Source organism: Anser anser (genome assembly GCF_964211835.1).
Source record: "Anser anser genome assembly, chromosome: 27".
In the NCBI taxonomy this organism is placed as follows: Eukaryota; Metazoa; Chordata; class Aves; order Anseriformes; family Anatidae; genus Anser; species Anser anser.
Genome location: NC_139748.1, coordinates 4,762,536 through 4,786,430, shown reverse-complemented (window position 1 = coordinate 4,786,430; position 23,895 = coordinate 4,762,536). Strand labels below are relative to the sequence as shown.

General features: G+C 57.5%; 1 protein-coding gene across 5 annotated transcripts; it reads right to left on the bottom strand.

The window, feature by feature from the left end:
• Positions 1-612: 612 nt before the first annotated feature.
• On the bottom strand, positions 613-23,875 carry MYBPH (myosin binding protein H). 5 transcript variants are annotated; one of them, XM_083812257.1, is made up of 13 exons: positions 18,104-18,576; positions 11,735-11,859; positions 10,085-10,601; positions 9,822-9,956; positions 8,077-8,244; positions 5,372-5,460; positions 4,222-4,417; positions 3,757-3,896; positions 3,503-3,662; positions 2,707-2,843; positions 2,094-2,280; positions 1,330-1,371; positions 613-800 (listed from the first exon to the last, which is right to left on the bottom strand). In XM_083812257.1, exons 3-12 carry the CDS (start codon positions 10,395-10,397, stop codon positions 1,361-1,363), a joined length of 1,536 nt encoding a protein of 511 aa, XP_083668383.1. In that variant the 5' UTR covers positions 10,398-10,601; positions 11,735-11,859; positions 18,104-18,576; the 3' UTR covers positions 613-800; positions 1,330-1,360. The 5 variants fall into 5 exon arrangements, with proteins under 5 accessions (XP_083668383.1, XP_083668381.1, XP_083668382.1 ...); XM_083812255.1 differs by lacking the exons at positions 11,735-11,859; positions 18,104-18,576 and adding an exon at positions 23,685-23,875 and having other exon boundaries at positions 10,085-10,596; XM_083812256.1 differs by lacking the exon at positions 11,735-11,859.
• Between the last annotated feature and the right edge of the window lie 20 nt (positions 23,876-23,895).

Genomic DNA, 23,895 nt, shown 5'->3' with positions numbered 1-23,895 from the left:
GGGGCTGTGCTGACGGAGGAGCTGCCCCGCGCTGCTGACCCCCGGTTAGCAGTGCGTTCACTCACCCTGATGGATCTGTCTGGGCTCTCTGTTATTAAACAGCATCTGACCTGCGCCGTCTCAGAGCTGTAAGTAATGAGGCCGCCTTCTTGCACATGAGCTATCAGTAGCTAACAGGGCCGATTCCTCCTCCAGATAATGCATGGGCACATCCTGACCCCGCGGCCTCGTGCCCTGGGGAGGAGATGCTGCTGGCAGGGTGACGGCGCATGGTGAGGATGGAGAAATCGCTCTTGGATGAAGACACATCAACAAGATTATGTTTTGATCTTGCTATTTCTTTTTTTTTTCCCCAGCCATGATCACTCTCCAGTGGCAGCAGGAAATTTTTCCCCTACCTCCCTCTTGTTGTTTTGCTTCTGGTTTATCCATCTTCATACGTTTTATAAATCTGGTCCTTTCCTTACGGGCTCAAAACCCACCTCCTCCACCCACAGTTGGGTGGGATGCTATGAGACCCCATAGCGTCCTCGGCAGCTCTTTTCCCTCTACCCCAACACCCACCCCCTACCCCACCCCCATTGCCAACCCCACAACAAGCAGGACACGGTGTTTGCTGAGGACCAAAGCTCAGACGGGCTTGGTTTATTGTCACAGGTAAGAACACATCCAGGGAGGGCTATGCCATGGCCAGGCCAATGCACGGGACCCCGGGAGCACTGCCGGGGAGGGGGCAGGCCCGCAGGCAGGGGGGCTGTGGCCGGGAGCTTCACCCTGTGCTGTGCCGCTGCAGCATCCGCCTGGGGAAAGGAACAAGCCCTGAGCCCTGCAAGCTGCCTTGAGACCGCTGGTCAAGGGTGAGATGGGAAACCATGGCCCAGCTGTGGCTCCAGTGCAAGACAAGCTCAGCCCAGCTCTTCCACTCGTTCCTGCCCCCTAAAAATCAGCTATAACCCTTTAGCTCTGCTTCTCTGTCTCACACCCCTTTATACCTGCCCCCAGCCCCAATATTGCCCCCCATGTGCAAACAGCCCCACATCTCCAAGCTCTGCCTGCAAACCAGGGGCTCTGCCCACTGGCCTCTCACGTGTCTCCCCACGCACGTCCTCCTTCCTCCCGGCCCCATTTACAGCCCCCCTCCACCCATACAAGGGGCAAGTTTCTGCTACCCCACCCCACCAGTGCACCTCCAGCCACGGGAGGAGGCAGCCCTGAGCAGGGGCTCCATCAGCAGCTGACAGGGGCTGATCCAGGACCCCAGCCTGCCCCAGCCCTGATGGAGTGATCCATCCTCCTTCCCTCCCACCCACAGCCCCAGCCCAGACCTACCTCATTCTTCGTCTCACCCTCCAACCTGTCCTCACTTGGGTACTGCAGGAGAGAATGGGAGATGTAAAACCCGTGAACTCCCCTCACCTCACTCCCCTCTGACATCTAAAAGTGAGCCAGGGCACAACAAATCCACCCGTGTGCACACACCAACGTACACCTATGTGCACCATCCCTGTGCATACATGGTCCAAGAGATTACGTGCAGGCACTGCCTTCTCCCGGACAGTTTGTTCCCAGGACCCCAGGTCCCAACCTAGCCGATGGCCAGGTGCTCTGTGTCCCCAGCACAAGGACAAGCTTGTCATCAAGGGCCGGGTGCTCTGCTGAGGCAGGGAAATGGGAGCTGGGAAGCCTGGGCAGGACCCGGAGACATAAATCAAGGCACCCCAGGTGCAAGTGAAGTGGTTTTGGCACATGTGGCTTGCAGATGACTTGGGACACAAGTGCTGGTGGATGCAGTGAGGAGCAAGCGACTGTCCCAGCCTCCACCAGCACCTCTGGCCCTTTGCCTCTGTGGTCTCTGGTTTCCTCCCCACCCTTCGGCCATGAACGTGGGAAGGTGATTTCAGGAACAAGGAACGATACAAGACTGTCAACCCAAGAAGCCCAAAGCTCCAGCCCCACAGAGTTGCCCAGTGCACTAAGGCTCCCCCACCACCAGGACTCAACCAAAAACAGGGACAAACTGAACCACTGTGAAAGCAAGGACAGGGAAAGGCAGGCAGGGAGACCTGCTCCTCTCTCGTCTCAGCCACTCTTACTTTTCACGTCAAGTTTGCAGTCTACCGAAGCTTCTCCCAAGGGGTTCACAGCTTTGCAGGTGTAGATGCCCCCGTCAAAAGGGCCGGGCTTGCGGATTTCCAGGGAGCAGACACCCTGATCAATCAACGCTATGTATTTTGGGTCTTCCCGTATCTCCATCTGATTTTTCATCCAGATGATTTTGGGCTGGTAGGAAGCAAGATGTTTTTTTTTTTTTTAAGCAGGGAGAGAAACGATAAATCTGACTGTCCCCAAAATGCAGCCACCTCCCTCTGCTCCATCTGAAGCTGGTGGCCATGGTGGGATCCACAGTCAGAAGCCATTTGAAGAGCAAGAACTCCTACTCTGAAGCCCCAGCCACCACCCACAGCTGCTCTCCTAGTGTAGGAGGAGACAGGACACAGCTTGAATTGCAACCAGCCTCCGCTCTACATGCAGAAACACCCCAGGCTTGCCCTAGTTTGACCTGGAGGACAGCTGCTGCCCCCCAACCCTATTCAACCCCAACCCAACATGACCAAACATCTCCCAACACTTCCAGCCACCTTGCAAGAGCCCAGCTGGTGGCTGCCTGCACGCAGGGGTGATGCTGCCTATGGAGGAGCCACTGACCTGGGGGAAGCCCCGGACAGAGCAGAAGAGGTGCGTGTTGTAGCCCCGGGTGGTGGCTCGGTCTGTCAGGGGCTGGGTGAACTTTGGAGGCTCCATCATGTCCCGTTCGGGGATCTTCTCTGGCTGGTAAACAGTTTCTAGGAAATTAATTAAGTGTAGGTTGAGGCAGAGCTTGGGATCCTGGGTTGACCACCACTTGGTCACAAGAACTCTGCCCAAAGTACCCCAAAATCCTTCTCCCTCACATAAGCTAGACAGCATCTGGAGTGGCCTTGAGGACCTGGCTTCACACCAGCCCTGTCTACAGACCCCTTCTCATCCAACCACACCACGTTTGTGCCAAGTCACAGGGGTGACAGGGGCGATACCCGTCTGCAAACCAGCACCACGATGCTTGCTCTGTGCAGAAGGCTGTATCCGGGCCACGCACCTCGCTGGACCTTCTGCTCCATCCCCAAAACTAACTGCACAGAAATAGGAGCTGGAAGTAGGCTCTGGAGGTGGCAGAGACCTGCTTTGACCTCACCCCAGGGATGTTCGCTCCTTGATCCCTCCCAGGGGTCTGCCCATGGCACAAGCCTTCCCCGAAGGAGAAAGGAGGTGGAGAAGGAGGACAGGAGACATCTATCCATCTGTCCTGAGGATGCATAGCCTTCACCCAACAGGGATCATCCCAGGCAGCATCACCACCAACCCAATGCTGAGGAAACCCCAGGGACAGGGGGAGACAGGACAGGGAGGGGACACGAGCCCTCTTGCCCACCCCACCACCCCCAAGCCGTGTCCCGGTCCCCACTTGTCTTCTCGATGTGGGCCACCCCGGAGGCGACGGCTGCTTTCTCGCTCAGCCCGCAGGCATTCTCCGCGAACACGCGGAAGGAGTAGGTGTTGCCCATGATGAGGTCGGATATGGTGCAGCTGGTGCGGGTGCAGCGCTCCAGTGCTGTGAACCATTTCTGAGGGGGAAAAAAGAGCAGTGACAGGTTGTCCAAAGGAAGGGAACCCACGGGGCAGCCCAGAAAGCAGGGGTCCAGGAGTGGCTGTGCTCACCCCGCTTTTCTTGTCTGACTTCTGCACGGTGTAGCCCTTGATCTCGGAGTTCCCATTGTCCGCTGGGGGGGACCACTCCAGGGCCACGTTAAAGCCCCAAATATCTACCAGCTTCATGTTCTGGGGGGGACCTGGCGGCTCTGCAATTACAAACACACACAAGGCTGCATCCTTATTTGCTCCCCTCAAATTCTGCACCCCAACCATCCCTTTTGCTTCGCTTTTAATGTCTTCTCACCCTGTTGCAGCGCATGAGGGGTGAGAAGCTGCAATGGGCAGGGGCTGGTAGAAACCCTGCAGCCTTCACCAGAGCAATTCCTTCACATGTTAGAAGGACCCCAAAGCCCCTTGCCTTGCTGCTGGGCCTGTCCCATCCCACCAGACCAGGTGCCACCCCTGACCAAAGGGCAGAAAAGAGCCCCAGAGCCATGGCACAACCCCACAGGACCCCATCCATGGCCATACCAATCACTCGGATGTCCAGGGTGGCCTTGTCCTCTGCTCCGTTTATCTTCACGGCCAGCTGGTACTTGCCCGAGTCGCTGCGCTGCGCCTCGCGGATGAAGAAGATCGTGTCCTTCTCTGTGTTGCGGATGGTGACACGGCTGGTGTCCAGGGGCTGCTCGTTCTTGGTCCAGACCACCTGGGGCTGTGGCTTTCCCTGGAGCAACCCATGCAGGCAGGTTGGGAACCACTCAAGGGCATGGTCCTGGTGGGGTGGGCAGAGCCACCCCGCTATGTCCAGGTAGCCATGGCCTGGATATGGCCTCTCCTATCCAGCAAGGGCCAGGGAACAAAACTATGTCTGATCCCCGCCAGCCCCGCTGCCAGGAATCTGTCAGGCTCCAGGGATGATGCTGACACATGCTGGTCCCCAAAGTCCCCGTGGAGCAAGTCCATTTGCCTGCCCAGGGCTTTGCAGACAGAGCTATGCTCATGTCGCCCAGGCACTCAGTGGCAGGGGCTTGAGTTTGGCATCCAGGGCTGATTCATGCCTGGAACATGGCCAGCACAGGCTCCCAGCTGCCTACAAGACATGGGATGGACACATCCCACGTTGCAGGGGGACCTTTCTGCCTCTTGCTTCTCCCTGCTTGGCTGGGGTGTTTCATGGATGGCTTTTTCCCTTTATAGATGCCCTAGCGGAGGTTCTTTTGGGATGCCACAGGCAGCATGTAATAAATCAGCTCAGGAGATAAACTCCAGCTTGGTCCACCAGCATCAGCTTCGGTCCCTCCATCACAGAGCCTTGGGGCTACCCTGCTCCAAAGGCAGCTGCCCTCCCTGGGAGGAGCCCCGAAATTGTGCTTCTGGGTCCTGCAGCATGTGGCTGGGCCCCTGCCCTGCTGAGCTGGGTACGATCTGAACAGGGCTCATGGGCCAAGACAGCAGCAATATCCAGTTCATGCCCTAGTCTGTTTGGGATCACCATCAATAAAGATGCTGCAGGACAAAAATGGGATCTGAGCAGGAATGGGACCCCATGAGACATGGAAACCAGGACAAGCCAGCCCTCAGCTGGCCCCAGGCATGTCATGCTGGCAAGAAAAGTCACTGCGGAAAGCAACCCGCGGTGAGAAAACCCAAGAGCTTAAATCCCAAATTGCTCGCCTACCTGGAAAGGGATCATCAGGTTCACGGCATCCCCAACACGCCTGACGTAAGTCTGCCGCAGGTGACGAGGCATGCGGATCCTCGGGAGCTCTGGGGACCAGAAAGTGAAGTTGTGGGGCCAGGAAATCAGAGACCCCAGCTCCCAGCCCAAGAGGTCCCACACTCCTGCCTGGGTCAGCCCATCCCATACATCCCCCACTTGGCCATCAGGATGTCCTGTCCTGAGCCATGGCCACCTCTCCCTTCTCATCTCCAGGACCGTGCTTCTCTTTGCAGGGCCACACCAGCCAACCCCTTTGCCAGCACCCCCAGAATTACTTCCTTGTCCATCCTTGAGCCCGTGGTGACCAACGTGGGCTTTCCCAGCACAGCCCGCATGGCAGCAAAGCAGCGGACAGCATCTCCTGGTCAGGAAATACTTCTCCCCCAGCTAAGAAAGCAGACTTTCTAGAGACTCACAACCCAGCTTCCAGCCAGGACGAGGGTTGGTGAGCTCCATCGCTGTGGGCTCAGGGCTGCCAAGAGACCAAGGTGGCTCACAGGTCCACACAGCAGAGTCGGAAAAGCCCCAGGCTGGAAAAGGAAGGCTAACATCCCCAAGGGAACATAACAAAGATAAGCAAAAAAAAAAAAAAAAATGACCAGAGAATGCTGATGGAGCGTGCATCTCCTTCCCAGGGTGAAAATAGCAGCCGCGTAACCCAACCGGCGTGGTGCCAGCAGTCCTGCTGGGGAGGCATCGGGTTTACGTGAGCCCCTCATAAAAGAGCCGTGTGTCTCTGCCTGGATTAAACGTGCCGGAGCTCAGCTCTTGGGAGGGGGCTTGGGGAGGCCAGAATTAAACCATGAGCGAGTGATGCCTGAACAGCTGTGAGCGTGAGAGGGCTGGGGAGGGCCAGGAGATGCCCGGCGGTCCCAGATGGCCCCGCTGACAGCTGGGGTGGGCTCTGCTCCGTGCACGCGGCCACTCGCTGCAGGAATCCACGCCTCGGTGCTGCCACTTGGGCTCATCCGTCCCAGCAGGGCAGAGAAACCCAACCTCCATGGAGGGGCATGAATTCATGGGTGTTTTCCCCAGCTCAGCTGGAGAGGGCTGGTCGGGGTTGGTGGCCCAGGTGAAGCATGGCCGTGGCTGAAAAAGCGTTTTTCTTGCCCTTGTTCCCTGCACAACACAACTCCTGCGCCGAATCCTTGGCTGGTTTCTCCCCGTCTCTCTCTCCGCCTCCCAAACCCACTCGCCTTCCCTCAACCCACCTGTTCTCAAGCTCCCTGCCGCCTGTACTGCTGCTATTTAAAATCCCTTGTGACGCTATAAATGAACTGGGGAGAGGTACAAAATGCAGTCCTGAATAAAACGTAAAGACCAGCATGTAAAGGGCAGGGCGGGGAGGAGCAGGCTCATGCACCCAGCACGCACCAGCACCGCTGGGGCAGACACAGGGCGGCAGCAGCCTGGAGGGGCCATTTGTTACTCAGCAAAGCCAGGAAGGACATGCAGGGCTCTATTTCAGATAAAACACAAAAGTTGGCAAGTGCCATTTGCTGATAAAGAGTTTCAGTCAGCAGAAAAAAAAAATAAAAATAGAAATCTTAGAGGAAGAGCAAGTTGCACGTGGGTCTTTCAGCTCCTGGAGTTTTACACCTCTCAGCTGGTGCACGTGGTTGGGAAAAAGTCTGCAGCAAGGACAGGCAGCTTGGCCTGGGGGGTGCAGCACGGGACTAGAAGTGGGAAACCTGAGCCACGCGTTTGGCATCTCCTCCCAGTCCCCCACGGCTCGGTTTCCCCAGTCCCACAAGGAAAATAGCAATGCCGTTGGGATCTGGAGGTGAACGCGGCAAGGAGAGAGGTGCCACCTGCCAGACACCTCTGATATTTCTGCTTCAGCCACCGAGGGATCCGGCCCTGCCAGGCAGAGCCAGGGTCTGGACAAGGCAGCAGACACAGCACCCGCTGAGCCATGCCCACAGCCCCTGCAGCACCCGTTCCAGACACTGGCAGTCCTCTCCAAACCCTTTCTGACAAAAAAAAAAAAAAAGCTGACAGTTTCTGGAATAACTTCTGTTATCATTATTGCTATTTTTAAGCAGAAAGAAAAATCTGTTCTTTGAGTAATAGGAAGATTTGCACATTAAGAATTCCCTGTAAAGGACAAATAAGTCTCTATTTGCTGTTGGATAAGTGAAAACCAACTTTGCAATCCTACATCAGCCTCAGCACTCTCACAGCACCCCAGCAGGAATGTGAGTCTTCCTAAGCATGGGAGCAAGTCATTCATTAGCGTGTTCAGCATGATTAAAGTTCCCGTGCTCCCGACAACCCGCTCTCGACTTTCCTGAGCTAAACAAACAAAGCTGCCGCTGCCCGACACGCGTGTGCTGGCATACTAGAGATGTGAGCGTGGCCAAGGAGGGGAGACGCGAGATCATTTCCCAGCCATTGCAATGTTCTACGTGGCCCTGCAATTTGGGTGCAGCGCTTTTTCCCCCAAAGCCTCACCATCTACAGGACCGGTGCCTTGCGGTCAGGAAGCGTCGTCCCCATCCCACCCCAAGGGAACCGGGCCCATTTCTGGAGGACAACATCTCGGTGAAAGGCTGGATTGCGACACATGAGAGGGCAGAGGCTGTTGGGGCTGTAGGGATGGGCTGCGACTCCTTTGCCTGCTGATAGGGCACACGGGGACAGTGCATGTCCCCAGTACTCACGGGTGATCTCTCTGACGAGCACCGGCTGCTCCAAGGTAGCCGGGACACTGGTGCCGCTGGCGCTGACAGCCTTCACCCGCACGTGGAGCTTGTCACCGGAGCCGAGGTCCTGGATCGTGTACCGGGTGGAAAGAAAGGGCTCCTTGTTCACCGCTGCCCAGTCTGTGCCTACAACAAACCCAGCGGAGCAGTTCAGCCGTGACACGGACAGGCGGGTGGATGCACGTACCCCAAACAGCAGGATCAAGCTCCAAGGGGTGAAACCCAGAGGCAGAAAACCGCTTCCTTGCACAGGCACGAGCAGAAAGAGTCATCCTGTTGGATTTGGGGCAGTGAGAGAAAAAGGCATCTGAGGGAGGGGGCTGGCCTCCCCTCCGCAAGGGGTGTGGGTTACCGAATGCTGGCAGATGCTCAACTGCTGAGCAGGAGGCTGCTTGCAAGGCGTTAGGCCAACAAACGTGGTCTCTGCTGGCTTTCCAGGTGCATTTCTGGAAGTAGTTAAGATCCTTTGACCACCCTGCCAGCCTATCCTCTCCTCCAGGTGCCCCAGGATACCTTGCTGGGGCTCACCACGCTCCCCAGCCCGTCCTCATCCTCAAGCAAGGTCTGCCCATCGCCTGCAAATGGCATTAATCAGACCAGCCCTCACTCAAACTTGACACCCCCCCCCCCCCCCCAACCCTGGTCTTGTACGAGCTCAGATACAGCAATTTGAGTCCACGTGGCAACCACTGAATGACTACAGCTCTTCTGTCACCAAGCCAAGCCCAAAGCAAGCTAGGAAAGCATCCAAAACCGTGCTCTTTGGGAGGCTGTTAGACAGCTCCCTCCAGGAACGGCTTCTCCCAGCAAGGGCCCCCTCACACTCCCAGTCCCGCCGTGGTCACCTCCCGGTCCCCAGCCCAAGGGTGAAAGCTTCCCGTGGCCATGCTCGTGGCTCAGCTTGTGTCGGTCGTGCCTGCCACAAACTAAACAGCCAAGGGTCACAGCTCAAGTTCCCCGAGGCCTGTGGACCACCCAGGTCTCCCAAAGCACCCCAGCCTCATGCAGCACCCAGCCCACCAACCCCAGCTGCCCCTCGCTGACCCCCGCAGTCTCGCAGCTCATTCACTCTCACCCCAAGCCCCAGCAGGGCTTCATGAGAGCGCCCAAAACATTTCTCAACGCCTACCTCATCCCACCAACTGGCAATGCAACCACAGAGCCACAGGTAGTCGCCGCCAGCCACCAGCCCATCCCCACCCACCGCAGCCATCATCCCTCCAGGCTCCTCGAGCCCCGTCTCCCTCTGGGCTGGGCTTGCCTGCTGCCTCGTGCCAGCCTCTCTCGCACTGCCCAGCCCTTTCCTTCCTCATCCTCCCACCGTCTGTGCATCCTTTTGAGCATGGGAGAATTGTGTCTGCTTTCCTCTCAGGTCTCTTAATCCCATCCCACCCCAAGTCCATGCAGAGCTGGTGGCCGTCAGGGACCATCCCCAGTGGGCACGCTGGCCTCTCCTCCACCCTCTAGCTGGATGCAGCAGTGATGTTAGACACTGGTCCAGCCCCCTGATAAAGAAATCACTGCTATCTGAAGAAAACAGGAAGCCCCTCTTCTCCACAGGAAAAAAAAAAAAAAAAAAGAAAGAAAAAAAAAATTGGGCAAAGAAAGGGGAACAGGATACAGGGAAACACACTGCCAGGTTCTGCCCAGCTCCGTCCCACACCAGCGCTCCATGCTTACGAGGCAGGAAAGCCCAAGCCTACTTCCATCTTTGCAGATCTCCACCAGGTATCCATCCAGGCCTGACCGGCCCGTCTTCTCAGGGGCTTTCCAGGTCAGCGTAACCGAGTTTTCGCTCACTTCTTCCACAGTCAGGGACAAGGGGGAGCTGGGCGGCTCTGTAACAAACCCGCAGTGGTGAGGGGCAGGATCCCGGGCAGCGGGGCCTCAGCCCACCCACCTCCTAACCCCCCAGCCCATCCTCATGCATCCCCCTCCCCACTTCAGTGTCCAGTCCCCTCCTCACCTGCTTTGGGTTTCTCAGGCTCAGGGGCAGGGTGCTCAGCTGGGGGGGCTGGGGAACCTTCTTCGGGGGCTGGAGTCGCTTCTGCCGTGGGGACGGGAGCCGGCACGTCTGTGGGGGCTGGGGGCTGCTCTGCGGCAGGGGGATGCTCAGGGGCTGGGGCCCCTTCAGCAGCTGGTGCTGGTTCTTCTTTCGGGGTTGGTGCTGGCTCTTCCTTTGGGCCTGGTGCTGGTTCTTCCTTTGGGGCTGGTGCCGGCTCTTCCTTTGGGGCTGTGGGAGCTGGGGCTGCGGCTGGAGGTGCGGTTTTGCCAGTCATTGCTGCAAAGCCTAGGGGGTGTTTTGGGGTCTCTGCTCTGGGATCTCTGCTCTGGATTGGGGTCCCGGCTCCAGACCTAAAGTCTCTCCTCCAGACCTGGGATCTTGATTCTGAAGATGGGGTCCCTGCCCCAGACCAGGCGTCTCCACTCTGGATTCGGTGTCTCCACTCTGGACGGACAGTCTCCGCTGCAGGACGGCTGTGCTGGGAGGGGGGAACCAGGTCACTGAGCCGGGACAGGGGCTGGGAGATTTTTATAGGCTTGGGCTGGCACTTGTCACCTCCCTGCAAACCAATCTGCCTGCGCAGGCGGGGGCCGCCAGGAATAGCCACCCGGGACCTGCACATTCAGCAGCATGCCCTTACCCCCTCCTATGGGACTGCAACACATGGTCCTGCCCCCCCGCCACCTCCCAGGCCCACACGGGACTAGGCAGGCCAGGGCCAGGTCACCTTTCTTTGGGGACACAGCTCCTGTACCCAGCACCAAAGCCCCTGCGAGCTGTGCACCCCCCCCACACTGCCCCCAGCCTCTCCAAGCCCCCCAAACCTCGTCCCAGCCCTTGCATTGACACAAGGCATCCCCACCTCTGAGCCTCCCGGTAAATCCTGCACTGCTCCCCCAGCCCACATGCCCCCCCTGTCCCATGTCCACAGTCCCTACCACAACCCCAATTCGCTCCATTCCCAGCTTCCCCCTCAGCCCCAGAAGAGTTGAGGATGGAAAGCACCTCGTGCGATCGTCCAGACCAACCCTTCACCAAAGCAGGGGCACCAAGCACAGGATGCTCGTGACCTCCTCCAGTCCCCTGTGCCCAGGCCTTCTCCTAGCTCCTACCTGAACCCTTGCAGCCCAGACCCTCCTCTGGTCCCCTTCTCAGCCCTAGATCCTCTCCCTCCATGTCCTCCCCATAGCCCCTTGGCTTGACGCCATGGTTTCTCCACCACGGTCCCTTCCAGCCCTCAACACATGCCCATGTCCCAGCCCTGCAGACCCACCGCCCTGAAGAAGGTAGATCTCAGGCCAGCCCCACACTCTGTTCTCCAGCCTCTGCCCTGCACATACCCCCCCTCATCCACGGGGTCTGGTCACCCCAGGACTCACGTCCAGCCACCCTTCTGCCAGACCCAAACTGATTCACCCCAAAGCCCCATGCTGGCCCAGGAAAGCCCCGTTAGGCTGTAGGATAGAAACCTGCTCACCCCTTGCCTATCCTCATTTCCCTTGCTTGTCGTGTGAGACACTACTGAAAATGTCTCTGTAACCTATAGTTTAATTCTTTAGCCTTCCTCAAATTCGGTCAACAGAGTGTTTTCTCCTGTTCCCAGCTGCTCACCTGCCTCCAGAGATGCTGCTGTGGAGGAGCCAAGCAGGCCCGGTTCTCCTGGGCACTGCTCCAAAGGCTTTCGTGGTCCCCAGGAAACACCTCCAAACATGAACATCAGGGTCAAGAGGCCACTGCTGGACAAGAGCAAAACCCCTTTAGCCAGGCTGGTGTTTAACAGGATGGTGACATCCCAAAAAACAGCCAGAGGGCTGTGAAGGATGCCTCCTGCTCCTCGTGGAGCAGGAGTCCTGCACGGGGAATGGAGCTGGTGGGAGGAAGAAGAGTTGGCCAGGGTAGCACTGCTGCTGTTTCACCCAGCGGGCATCAGAGGGCCCTGAAACCCTCTGCCCTACACAGATAGATGTGAGGGGACATGGAGGAGTGATCGCTGATCCTCAGAAAGAGCACAAAGGAGACCCTGCACTTTCTGCTAGCCCTGCAAGTAAGCCGAGTAGAAAACCCATCATAGCCCCCAGCCTCACGAGTCACAGGGGGATCAGGTAACAAGAGCACAAACCCTCCTGCTGCCCCAATCTCCCTGTGGGCCTTGGAGGCTGAGTCTGGCAGCACAACCCTCCTGCTCCAGGGAGGAGATTTTTCCCCCTCAGTTATTTCAGCGACTGCATTTGGCAGCGGGACAGAGCCAGGACACCAAGAGATGGTATCAGTATCTCAGGGAGGGTATATTTCCTCCAAAACTACGTCATAACCCCAGCGTTCCTCATATACTTTCACCAGTGAGAAGGAATGTCACTAATAATGGACCTTCCTTCTCCTAAAAGGCCTTTGGATGCCAGAGGGCTGAGCTCCCTGAGGCAGGGGAGGGTGACACAGGGTTCCCAGCGATTTTACTGCACCCCATGGATGGGTGCTGGCAGTTCCCCTGCTCCCTGGAGCATGTTGGAGCCAAGTGGGTCACAATCCAGAAAATTTTCTACAGCTGCTCTGGCTAAAAAGAAAGTGTCCTGCCCCCGAGCACAGCGATGTAGGGCTAGAGGAGACCATCCATCCATCCTTCTCCAGCTGCCCCCAGAGGGGCTAGGACCCAGAGGGTGGTACTGGAGAAACTCCATTTCCTCTATACCATGACCCACAGGGATTTCGTCCTGTTCTGGATGATCTCAGCATCTTCTCAACCTAGAGGGAGGTGGGATCAAACCTCCAAAAGCCTCTGTCTAGAACTGGCGTTGTCTGTAGTCCTACCTCTGCGATTATCAGAGTGGCATCTCCATGGGGACTTTAAGCAGACAAACACTCAGCTTTGTCTGTGGGACACATTCACCTGGCCCACGCCTTGGTGGCTCCATCAGCTCAAAGGTGTTCCATCACCTCCAGGCTCCCACAAACAGCATCACCTCTGCTTGGAAATCTTTGATTTTTTCTTTCCCCCACCCCCCGAAGATGGTTGTGGTGTCTAATCTAAACCAGAACACTTCGCAAAAAGCAAGTTTCTTTTGATTATGTGTTAAGAAAAGCAATTTAAAGAACTCAGAAATGGAAAAAAAAAAAATCAATACCAAAACTATAGTTCATAAGGAAATGAGCACTCAGATTTCTCTTCTATTTCAATTTGGGTGAGTGCAGCTGGAAATCAAACACTTTCCTCTGGAAAAAGAACATCAGTGCAATTATTTCACTTGCAGTTCTTGATATGAATGAAATCTGAGGTTTTAAGACCTGCTCGGTGACGTTTAGATGCTGTTTTCTCTGTTGACTCACGGGATGACTCATAGGTTAAGAGCAAGTGAATCAACATGGTTTATCATCCAGACTTATCTGGGCCACGTTACTGTAGTATATTGGCATCTTGTTTATTCTCGCATCGCAACAAGACCGCCGGATGTCGAATACACCAAGCACAGAAGCACTGTGCTCCCTGCCATAGATCACAAAGGCGTCGTGGCAGGTTGCCCAAATCCAAAGTCAAAGGGTTCCCACAGGGACCAGCCGCAGGAGATGAAGGTGTTTGATTACCCACCATGACAGCTTCGCTTGCGGGTACAAAACGGAGAGGGAGAAGCTGCTCCCATGGAGCCACTCCACCAGCCAGGGTGGAACGAGGTGTCCCAGCAAGAGGCCCCCCACTTTGGGGTCACAAAAGTTAATCTGAGGACGGAGACGAAAGGAGATGCTGTGGTGGTTTTACTCAGGTAGGCAGGCAAGCTCCACCACAGCCGCTCTCTCACTTCCCCTCCTCAAAGGGAAGGGGAAAGAAAATACGATGCGAAGGGCTCAAGGGTTGAGATGAGGACAGGGAGATCAGATCGCTCAACAATTATCATCACGGACAAAACAGACTCGGAGTAGGGAGACAGTAAGATTCATTGCCTATTACTAACAAGCTAGATAAGTGAGAAACAAAGGAAAGAAACCAAAAATGCCTTCCCCTCATCTGCCCTCTTCCACCTCCTCCCCCCAAGCAGCACAGGGGAACGGGGAATGGGGGCTGCGGTCAGTCTATGGCACTTCATCTCTGCCACTCCTTCATGATGCCGTCCTTCCCAAACTGTGCCTGCGGGGGCTGCCCACAGGCCGCAGCTCTTCAAGAACTGCTCCCACACGGCTCCGTACCACGGGGTCCATCCCCCAGGAGCAAACTGCTCCAGCACGGGTCCCCCACGGGCGGCAGCTCCCCCCAGACCCCCTGCTCCTGCGTGGGCTCCTCTCCACGGGCTGCAGCTCCGGCCCGGGGCCTGCTCCTGCGGGGGCTCTCCACAGGCCGCGGCCTCCTCCAGGCCACATCCACCTGCTCCACCGGGGGCTCCTCCACGGGCTGCAGCGTGGAGATCTGCTCCGTGTGGGACCCATGGGCTGCAGGGGGACAGCCTGCTCCACCAGGGGCCTCTCCACAGGCCGCAGGAGACTTCTACTGCATGCCTGGAGCACCTCCTGCCCTCCTTCTGCACCGACCTGGGGGGCTGCAGTGCTGGGTCTCACTCCTTGCTCCCCCAGATGCTGTTCCCCAGTAGGTTTTTTTCACCCTTTCTTAAATACGCTCTCACAGAGGCACAAACAACATCACTTATTGGCCCGGCTCTGGTCAGCAGCAGGGCCCTTATCTAACATGGGGCAGCTTCTGGATTCTTCTTGCAGAAGCCACCCCTGTGGCCCCCTGCTACCCAAACCTTGCCATGTAAACCCACTACAGATGCCCCCCCGGGTGAGTGCTGCACCTCGGCATAAAAACTGAGCACACTGAGTGGGCTGCGCTGGCTGTTCCCGCAGGCAGATGGGGGTTGGACATTGAAATTTTAGTAATAATTTAAATAGCAATTCATTTTGCCTGAAACTTGAAGTATTTGAGGATTTAGCTGAAATGCAGGGTATTCGCAATTTCCAGTGAGAAATGATCTTTTCTGTACGGGAAGTAGGTACTATTTATAAATTGGTTTTGGCCAACATTTCCAGCCCACATTTATGGATACACTGCCTTACTTATCCTCCAGGTAAAATATAGGTCTAAGTGATGAGATCTTCGTTTCTTACTTACAGAATCAGATCCTCCTCATGCCGCTGTAATTCAAGCCCCCCCACAAAGAAGCAGCACGGCCATTTTTCTTGCTGGGCTTATTGACAGGACCCCAGTGCAGAGAGAGAAATCTGGCTGCACCCCTAAAGAGCCAGGTTAGGAAATCATAGCATCAGGGACATGCTGGGTGGAATGGGGGAAAGCCCAGGCATTCCCGACGGTGACAGCTGATGTGTCTGTGTGGGAAGACAGAAGACGCCTCCGACAGCTGGACCAAATCCTGGAGGATTTTAGAGATTTCAGTCCCTAAACAGGTCTCCAGTATTCAGCAAGAGGTGGCGAGGTTTTTCCACTTGCATGTCTAAAGCCAAGCAGAGACACCAAAGGCCCAGAATAAATGAAGGATCTGTGTTGTATGGGTGGTTACAGCTCCTCAAAGGTTGGGTTGGGTTGGAAGGGACCCTTAAAGACCACCCAGCCCAATTCCCCTGCTGCAGGCAGGCACACCTGACACCAGACCAGGTTGCTCAAAGCCCTTTGCAACCCGATTTCCAATGATGGGGATAACCACAATTTCTCTGGCAACCTGTTCCTGTGTCTCAGCACATTCATTGCAAAAAATCTTTTCCTTCAACCTAAACCTACCCTCTTTCAGTTTAGAACTGCTGCCCCTTGTCCTGCCACTATGGGCCCTGATAAGGACCCATAAGGACTGATAAGGACTCCTGATAAGGAGGTCTTTTTCCATTATTGTTATAAGTGCCCTTTATATGTCATAGGAGTCAACAAGTAGCAGCCACCCACTGCCTGTATCACGGTGGGGAAGGGGACACCCAGGGCTGACAGCATTCCCATTGACACCCCACGGCGGGATATAGCCAAAGCCAGCCAGCAGGAGAGACCAGGAACCTTCCCCATCTCCAAATGGCCATATCCAGCCCTGCATATGCTGTGTGGCCTGGGAGTCCGTGGAAGACTCCACAAACAGCCTGGAGAAATACCCCAAGCCCCAGATTTCAGCAGAAAGGAGGTTCTCAAACCCCTCTGGGGCAGACCTTGCTGCCAGCCATGAATGTGGCTGGAGATGGTTCTCATGCGGGGCTGTCCCCTCATGGGGACCTCCTTGTCCATCCCCTCCCTGGGGGGTTAAGCCAGAGCTCCAAAAACCAGGGCGCTCACACAGAGACCACTCAGCCGCCGACCACGGCTGCGGGCTCAGGGTTTCTCAGCGCCCTGCAGGCCACGTCACGCCTGCCCGGCTCCCAGCAGCATTTCCAGGCTCCCCGTCACCGCGATATTCGCAGCGTGCTGAGTCAAGCGGCCGGGACAGGCGGCAGGTGGGCTGGGACGTAGACAAGCTTTCCGAGTTGTGCACCACACGCAAGCAGAGGCTTACTTCACCCCACAGCAATGAGTGCAGGCAGGGGCTCTGGGGCCGAGCGGGGACATGGGCTTGACCCCTCTCCTGAAGTCCCCCAGGCAGGAGATTGAAGCTAGCAAGGCTTTAAAACATCCTTGTCAGGTGTAGAAAACACAGCCAGGCACCAGAGATGTGGCCAGCTTGATTCAGGGTGTCTCCGAGCTCCCACTGGGATCTCCGCCAGGCACAGAAATACCATTTGTGCAGCCCCACCTGGTGCACACTTGGGGATGTCCCCACTGCGTTGTTACGCATCAGCTCCCAGCACCAGCGCCCAGCATCACCACGGCTCCATTCAGCGCTTGGGGCTCCCCCACCATCAGCACCAGCCCTTGATGCAGCACAGTTGGGTACCCGGCGCTGAAGCCTTCCCGCTGGAATTGAGAGCTGCCAGATGTGGGCAGGGCTGACGGATGCAAACACCCAGCCCCACCGGCATCTTCAGGGTGCTATTTTTGGGCAGCGATGGGATAACTCTCCTCCGAGCTGGCAGGGAGAGAGAAACAGAGAAACCCACGCGGGGATGCCCAGACTTTGCCCAGTGCCTCACTGGGAACCGAGCCCAGCTCAGTTTCCCCGGGGATGGCACCACAGTGGAGCAGCATCGCTGCTGTCCCCGCCAGAGCGGTCCCGTGGCACATCACGGCGCGAGGTCGGCACAGGGCAGGAGCGGTGACCTCCTGGGACAGGACGTGACGGGCTGGCAGAAGCACTCACGGACCTTGGCACCACATCAGTTGCCTGCCGTGCCTCTGGCACCCAGAAGCAATGACAAACCCGGGGCATCGCTCTGCCTTTGGTGGTTCTTTTTCCAGTCTTGCCCCACCTCCAGGGCTGCCAGCAGGAGCTTACCTAGGGCAGGCTGAGCCCACGCCAGGCCCGCTGCCCACAGCCTGCCTGGGTGTCACCTCCACCGAGGGCCGGGGACAGCAGCTGGGGACACCAATAATGCTCTGTCATCACCTGCCCTGCCTGGTCCCACTTTGGGACAGGGAAAAGCTGCAAACAGCACCTTGTGTTCTCCCCTCCATCAAAAGTCATGTGCTCAGCAAGTCCCAAAATGATCCAAGCAACCCCTGCTATTTTATTCCAGATTTTCCCCTAGGGGGAGATGCAACCACACAGCCGCATGTTTCGCTCCCCGAGCTGTGCCCAGCGCTGCTGGGTGACCCCTCTGCCAGCAGGCAGGGGGTTGGGATGCTCTGCAAGAGAAGGAACCAGCCCAGCCCCGGGCTCCTCCAGCACCAAGGGCTGATTTCTTCACCATGCCAGCCGCTTGCTCGGCTGCTTGCTCACCTTACACAGGGGCAAATGCCTCAGCTCAGAGCCCTGATTTGCTGACCCCTGCGCCTGCAGTCCTAGGCAGCACCCAGTGCGTCCCAGTTAGCCCAGCTGGTGCCCAGCCCTGATGTAAAAAAAAACACACCACTGGCCCATTACAGCCTGAGCACATGCTCCTGGTCTCACCGGACCTTCAGCATCCCCTTACCTCCACCAAGGACTAAGGTCACCTCTGGTGTCCTCAAGGCTCCTCCTGCAGGATCAGGATCCCTATCTCTGCTTCCCCTTCCCAACTCCTCCCTTGCATTTTCACATCCACACCCCTCATTTCTTTGCCCTAAATGTTTCCACCTGCACCCTCACCTGCCTCCATCCCCTCCTCCTTTCTGCACCCTCCTCCTCTTGCCCCATGCAGAGTCCCTGTCGTGCTCCACCCCGCTGTGGTGGAGCAGGGAATGGTCCTTTTGGCTGAAAGCAGCAAAGCTGACGGGGACCAGCATGATGCCCTGCACCCATCCCAGCCCTGGGGGCACCAGGACCAGCCATGGTTCGGATGGGGCAGCTGGTAGCCTGCAGAGGTCCCCAAGGCTGCTGTGGGGGTGGCAGGCACCCTGAGGGCTGTCCCTCCCAAGGACGCGCGGAAGCCAAGGGGAGCAAATCCTGGACAAAGGGCAGCAGGTTCTGGACTCCCTCCCCCCCCCCCCCCAAGACCCCCTCTTCCCAGGCACCTTCATGCGGGACCCTCCCTGCTGTGCCCCCCTCCCTGCAGAGTTTGCTGGATCAGAGGGGCTACAAGGGGTCAGAGCATCCACAGATCCCAGTGACTCGTGCCAGGCCCCAGTAACTGGGGAAACAAACCGGTGTAGGGTTGTCCAACAGCGGTTCAGCTGCACCCTTCCCTGCTGCCACCAGAGAGCATCATGGGGACATTTAATCGAGCAGTCCTTACCCTAGATCCATCCCAAACCCTCCAGATACAGAGCCAGGCTTTGGGGAGATGCCCTTTTTGCACGGTTCTCAGTGTCCCTGATCCACGGTGGCACAGCCCCACCTGACAGCCCCGTGCCTGCCCTGGAGGAAGCATCACCCCAAAGCACCTCCGAGCAGCTAGGCCAGGACTTGGGGTTCTGAGAGTGAACAGGATTTTATCTCTTGACCCGACAACCTGCAAGGAGACCGCCATGGTAGAGATACTTCATCCTCCTCCTCCTCGCCCATGCGCGCACCAACACAGCAGGGCTGCTCGCGTATTTTTGCAGGGGAAGGCGACCGCGTCCAGCCCATTGTGACCAAGCGAGGGCTGATGGCTTTTGCCACGAACACGTGCAGGGAGCTGGTTCCTATCTCCTGGGGGTTAGGAGGTGGCACAGGTCCCAGGGGATCTGGTGACAGTGGAGGGGGGCTGTGGTCCTCAGGAAGGAGGAGGACCTCCCCCAAAACAGCGGTCGGACGGTGTGGGGAACACGCCAGGATCCCATGACATTCCTCCCCAGCTCCCGCAAAGCCCTTGCGATCCCACAGGTGGCAAAATGCTGCAGGAACGCTCAGGGACATCCAGCCCCAAGTGCCGGTGATGTTGAGAAGCTGATTTAATTTCACAACCTGCAAAGCCCATGGGGAGGAAACGGGGCCAGGACGGCGGGGCTGGCTCTTCCCTATCCCTGGCAGTCTGACTTCAAACCTGAAGTGCCACAGTCGTGCGCAAATCCACATCTTCCTCACATCCCACCCTGCCACCTGGATGGGCAAAAACACCCTCGGTGTCCCCTTTCTGCTGCTGCTTGTGGCTGGGGTCACCTCCTCCTTGCAGGGCGCGGGGAAGCTGATGTCCTTTGCACCCCAGCACAGCAGCCAGTGGGGACTGGGGGGAACGGAGGGAGCAGCCAGCAGCCGGTTATCTGATCCCGGCCGCTCCGGTGTAAACTTAGCATGGCCTTTCGGAAAGTTCTTGCTGTGGCAAAACACGCAGCAAATCACTGCTCTGGATGCCAACAATATTTCGAGATTAGCAAATCTTACAGAGCTCCTTGAGTAAAAGCTTGGTTCAGGGTCAAGGTTTGCAGCCCTGCCAGCGTAACTGGGGGGCTCTTGCTGTGCCAGCGCACCCTGGCCCCCCGGGGCTGTGCTGAGGTGCAAATGCTTCCTGTTCTTTGGAGAGAGTGGGGCAAAGTCTGGGGCCAGCACCACGTGCAGGTCAGCAGTTGTCATGTGGGTGCCCCCCCAGGCCATCAGAGGCAGGACTGACCCCCAGTTTCTGCCCTCCCCGTCCCAGCTCGCTCAGCCCAGCTGAGAAAATCCTGAAAATCCCCATTCTCCCTCTTTTCTTTGACAAGAAGCAAAACAAGCTCCGCACCGGCTGCCCCAACCCCGCATCGTCCCACGCTCCCCAGGGGATGAGCCACCACCATCCCCAGTGCCCTGGTGCCCCTGGTGTCCCCAGCACCCTGGCAGGTCCCTGAGCCACGATGCTTCAGAGCAGCAACGCCCAGAGCTCTGCAAAGGCCACCAGGAGGCTGGACCCTGCTGCCACCACCTGCTTCCACATATGCTGCGAGTTTCTCGAGCTCAGCTGGGCACTAATTGTGCGCCAGAGCCCCGCTTGGGGGGAGAAGAGGAGGGAGAAACGCAGAACAGGGGCAGCAAGCACCTGGGAGCCAGCACCACGTGCACCCAGACGGACGCAGGCTTTGCACGCTGCAGCTGATTAACACCTGAAACACACTGCCAAGGCCAAAGCAGCCCGGAGCTGGCATTTTTACCCAGGACAAGTTCCTGGCTCGGTACGGGGAGGCTGAGGAAGGTCTCGTGCTACACCTGAGGCGAGGCTGCGCAGCGCGACCCTTTCCATCTATGGATGCCCGCTTGCAAACCAGCGACGCCAGCCCAGCCATGAGCCTGTAAGCTGAGACGTCTTTGCTCCTCCTGACCATCAAACAGCCCCAGAAAGGAACGGTTTCCCTACACTATATTTGCGGGGGGGGGGGGCTGCAGCCCAGCACCAATCCTGCCCTCCCACCCAGTGTTGCCCGAGCCCCTCTGCCGAACACCACGTCCAAGGAATCCCAAGGGCATATTAAAATACTTGGGATTAAAACCAGCTTGGTGCAAGGAAAAGCAGATAGATTTGCTTTGCTTTTTAATCACTGGGAGCTTTGCACCCCCCTCTGAAACCACCGTGCAGGAAATAGTCCCTAAATCTAAAAGACGAGGCTTTTTTTCATGCAGCAATGTGCGGTACGGGTCAGGGGTGATTTTGAAACAGGGCTCTCTGCACCCTGGGTATGGGCGCAGGGGGGTTTAGGGCCATAGGGGATGCATCTTGCTAAGAAGCCCCATTTTCAGTGTCCCGTGGGGGTTGGCATCTCTCTTCCTCACCCAGTCTGGGACTGCTTCACTCCTGGTTGTGGGACGGAGCACCCCAGCTGGCGCTCAGCCCCCCGTGTCCAGACAGAGCCCCCTGCACCCCTGAGCATCAGGGGAAAGGGGCAGGTGGAGGATGTTACATGGCACCCCGATTTGGGGATCAGCCAGCTCCAAACAGGGCAGAAACGGTGCAAACACAAGCGAGCTGAGCCCACCTGCCCTCAGCAAACCTCCGGAGAGCCAGACAAGCAGGGAGAAGAGTCTCCGGAGGAAGCTGCCCTCTCCCACCAGCTCTCCGGAGAAGTTTCTTTGCTCGAATGCTGCCATCCAGTGGGACAAACGCCCTGGAGTGGGAAAAAGCTGGAAACGTGGCCATGGGGGTCCTGGCCCCAGCCCCAGGGTGGGTCACCAGCCCCAGGCTGCCCAGGGAGGTCCTGCTGGGAACCTGAGCCCCCGGCTCCATGCCCCAGCCCTAGTTTTGTTATGGGGTAAAGTCAACAGCACTCCCATGCTGCAGGGATGCTGAGCCAAGAAGCTCCAGCTCCTAACGTCCTCCCGAAATGCGGCACCTGGTGAGGGGATGGGGAAAGGGTGAGGATGCACCGGGGTGAGTCAAGGGGCAACAAGGTGAGGGGAGAGAGAGGAGGAGGAGGAGGAGGAGGAGGAGGAGGAGGAGGAGGAGGAGCTGCAGTGCTAGCGGGGTCACAGCACAATGCCGAGGGCTCCGCAGGGAGAGGGTTTGCAGCGGGATGTTTGTGTCCTGAATACACCACGCTAGCAGAAAACCAAATACCAGCGTGTATTCATCAGCACTGGGGCTGCAAGGGAAAAACAAAACAAAACACAAAGCTCCCCGGGCTCAGTTTGGTGAAGCAAAATGATTTTGGCAGTGGCAACGGAGCAGTGCAATGGCAAGCTTTGCATCCGCAGTGGCCAGAAGCCCCCCAGATCCCACAATGTGCCCATTTGTTGTCACGGTGGGTGGCTGGGTTCCTGCAGAAAAGAGCTTTCAGTGGGAATATTCAAAGTTCAACCTCTTTCAGCAGCGCAAGGTTTGCTGGATTGTGCCAGGGGCACAAAGGGACAGTGTTTCCTTGGGAGCGGGGAGGTTTGTGGCTGGGAACACGGCTCTTTTCTTCTGCGCACAGAAGGCGTCTGAGCAGAGTCAAGGCGTTATCGAAGCACAGGATCGTAGTCAGAAGCTTGGCTGAAAGGAAGCAAGCAGAAAATATTTGTGCATATGGGAAAAAAAAAAAAAAGAAAGAATTCGGGGATTTCTTCTGGCTGAAGGCAGCAGCCATTCTTCCAGAGTCGCTCCGGTTTCCAGGAAAGGAGGGATTTTCCTCTGAAATCGAAAGGGAAAACCCCTAAATTTTTATTCTCCTGTCGTGCCAACAGGAAATTTCTCCTAGGAGCAACAAACACTCCTGCTGCCATCTCCTCCAAGATGCCCAAGTGCTCTTCCAACCCCTCGAGATCAGCCAGAAACCGTCCCCAGACCAGCAAATCCCTGAGGACCGCAGAGAGGCAGCAGCAGCAGGGAAGGAAAGAGGACGGGAAGTATCACAGTGCACGAAGGGAGGGGATTTGGTGTAGGAAAACTGGGCTATGTCTGAAAAAAGCCACGCTCCGGCACTAAGGCTAAGGTCTGTGCATAGCTCATCACACCTAAAATCCTCATAGCTGTGCCCAAAGACCCCTCTGGGCGCTTTATTTGCTGTGTAAGCACTGCCTAAAAGTGGCAGAGGAAACATTGAGGGTCCGGGCAGGTGAATGATGGGGAAAGTGGATTTTTTTTTAAAGATATCACTGGTTTTAGAGAGTCTTTTCCCACTGGTGGGTCTGGAGTGGTGAAACCATGAGCAAAGCCCAGCGAAGCAGAGCGACTCCGCAGGCTGCCTGGTGGGGACGGGGCGGCCACCGCGTAGCAGTGCTAATGAACCCTGCTTCCCCCCAGCAGCACGGGGAGCTGGCAACTGGCTTCTGCAGCCCTGGAGCTGGCCCAGCAACCTCTGAGTCACCCGGAGAGCGGAGCGACGCTCTGCCCGATGGACAAACGCCAGCACAGGTGACTGCACAACCCGGCCAGCGTTCCCAAGTCCAGACAAGCTCACAGCCATGGGGATGAAAGCGTGGCGGCAGCAGCAGGGCGGCTCAGCTGGTTCCCCAGCACTCCATAGAGGGGACCCCAAAACCTCTGGCCCCTAGAGGGGACGGTTCAGCATCACCCCCGGCTTCGGGGTGCGCCCCTCCCGGCCCCTTGGGCAGCTCCCCCCTACCCGGGCTGGGGCCGGCTCCCCACCCTGATGCCCACGGGGCACTTCCCCGGTGCCCGGCTCCCCCATGCCCAGGTCCCCGGTGTCCGGTGCTCCCGGTGCCCGGTTCTCGCTGTTTCCCTGTGCCCGGTGCTCCCTGGACCCTCGTACCCAGGGATGCTCCCGGCTCCCCCACACCCAGGTCCTCCCAGGACCCCCATGCCCGGTGCTCCCGGTGCTCCCGGTGCCCGGTGCTCCCGGCTCTTCCTCCAGCAGCCGCTCCCGGTTCCCGTGCCCTGTCGCTCCCCGTGCCCGGTGCCGCCGCCCCCGTGCCCCAGCCGGTGCCAGGTGCGGCCCGGCCCGGCCCCCCCCCCGCTCCTCC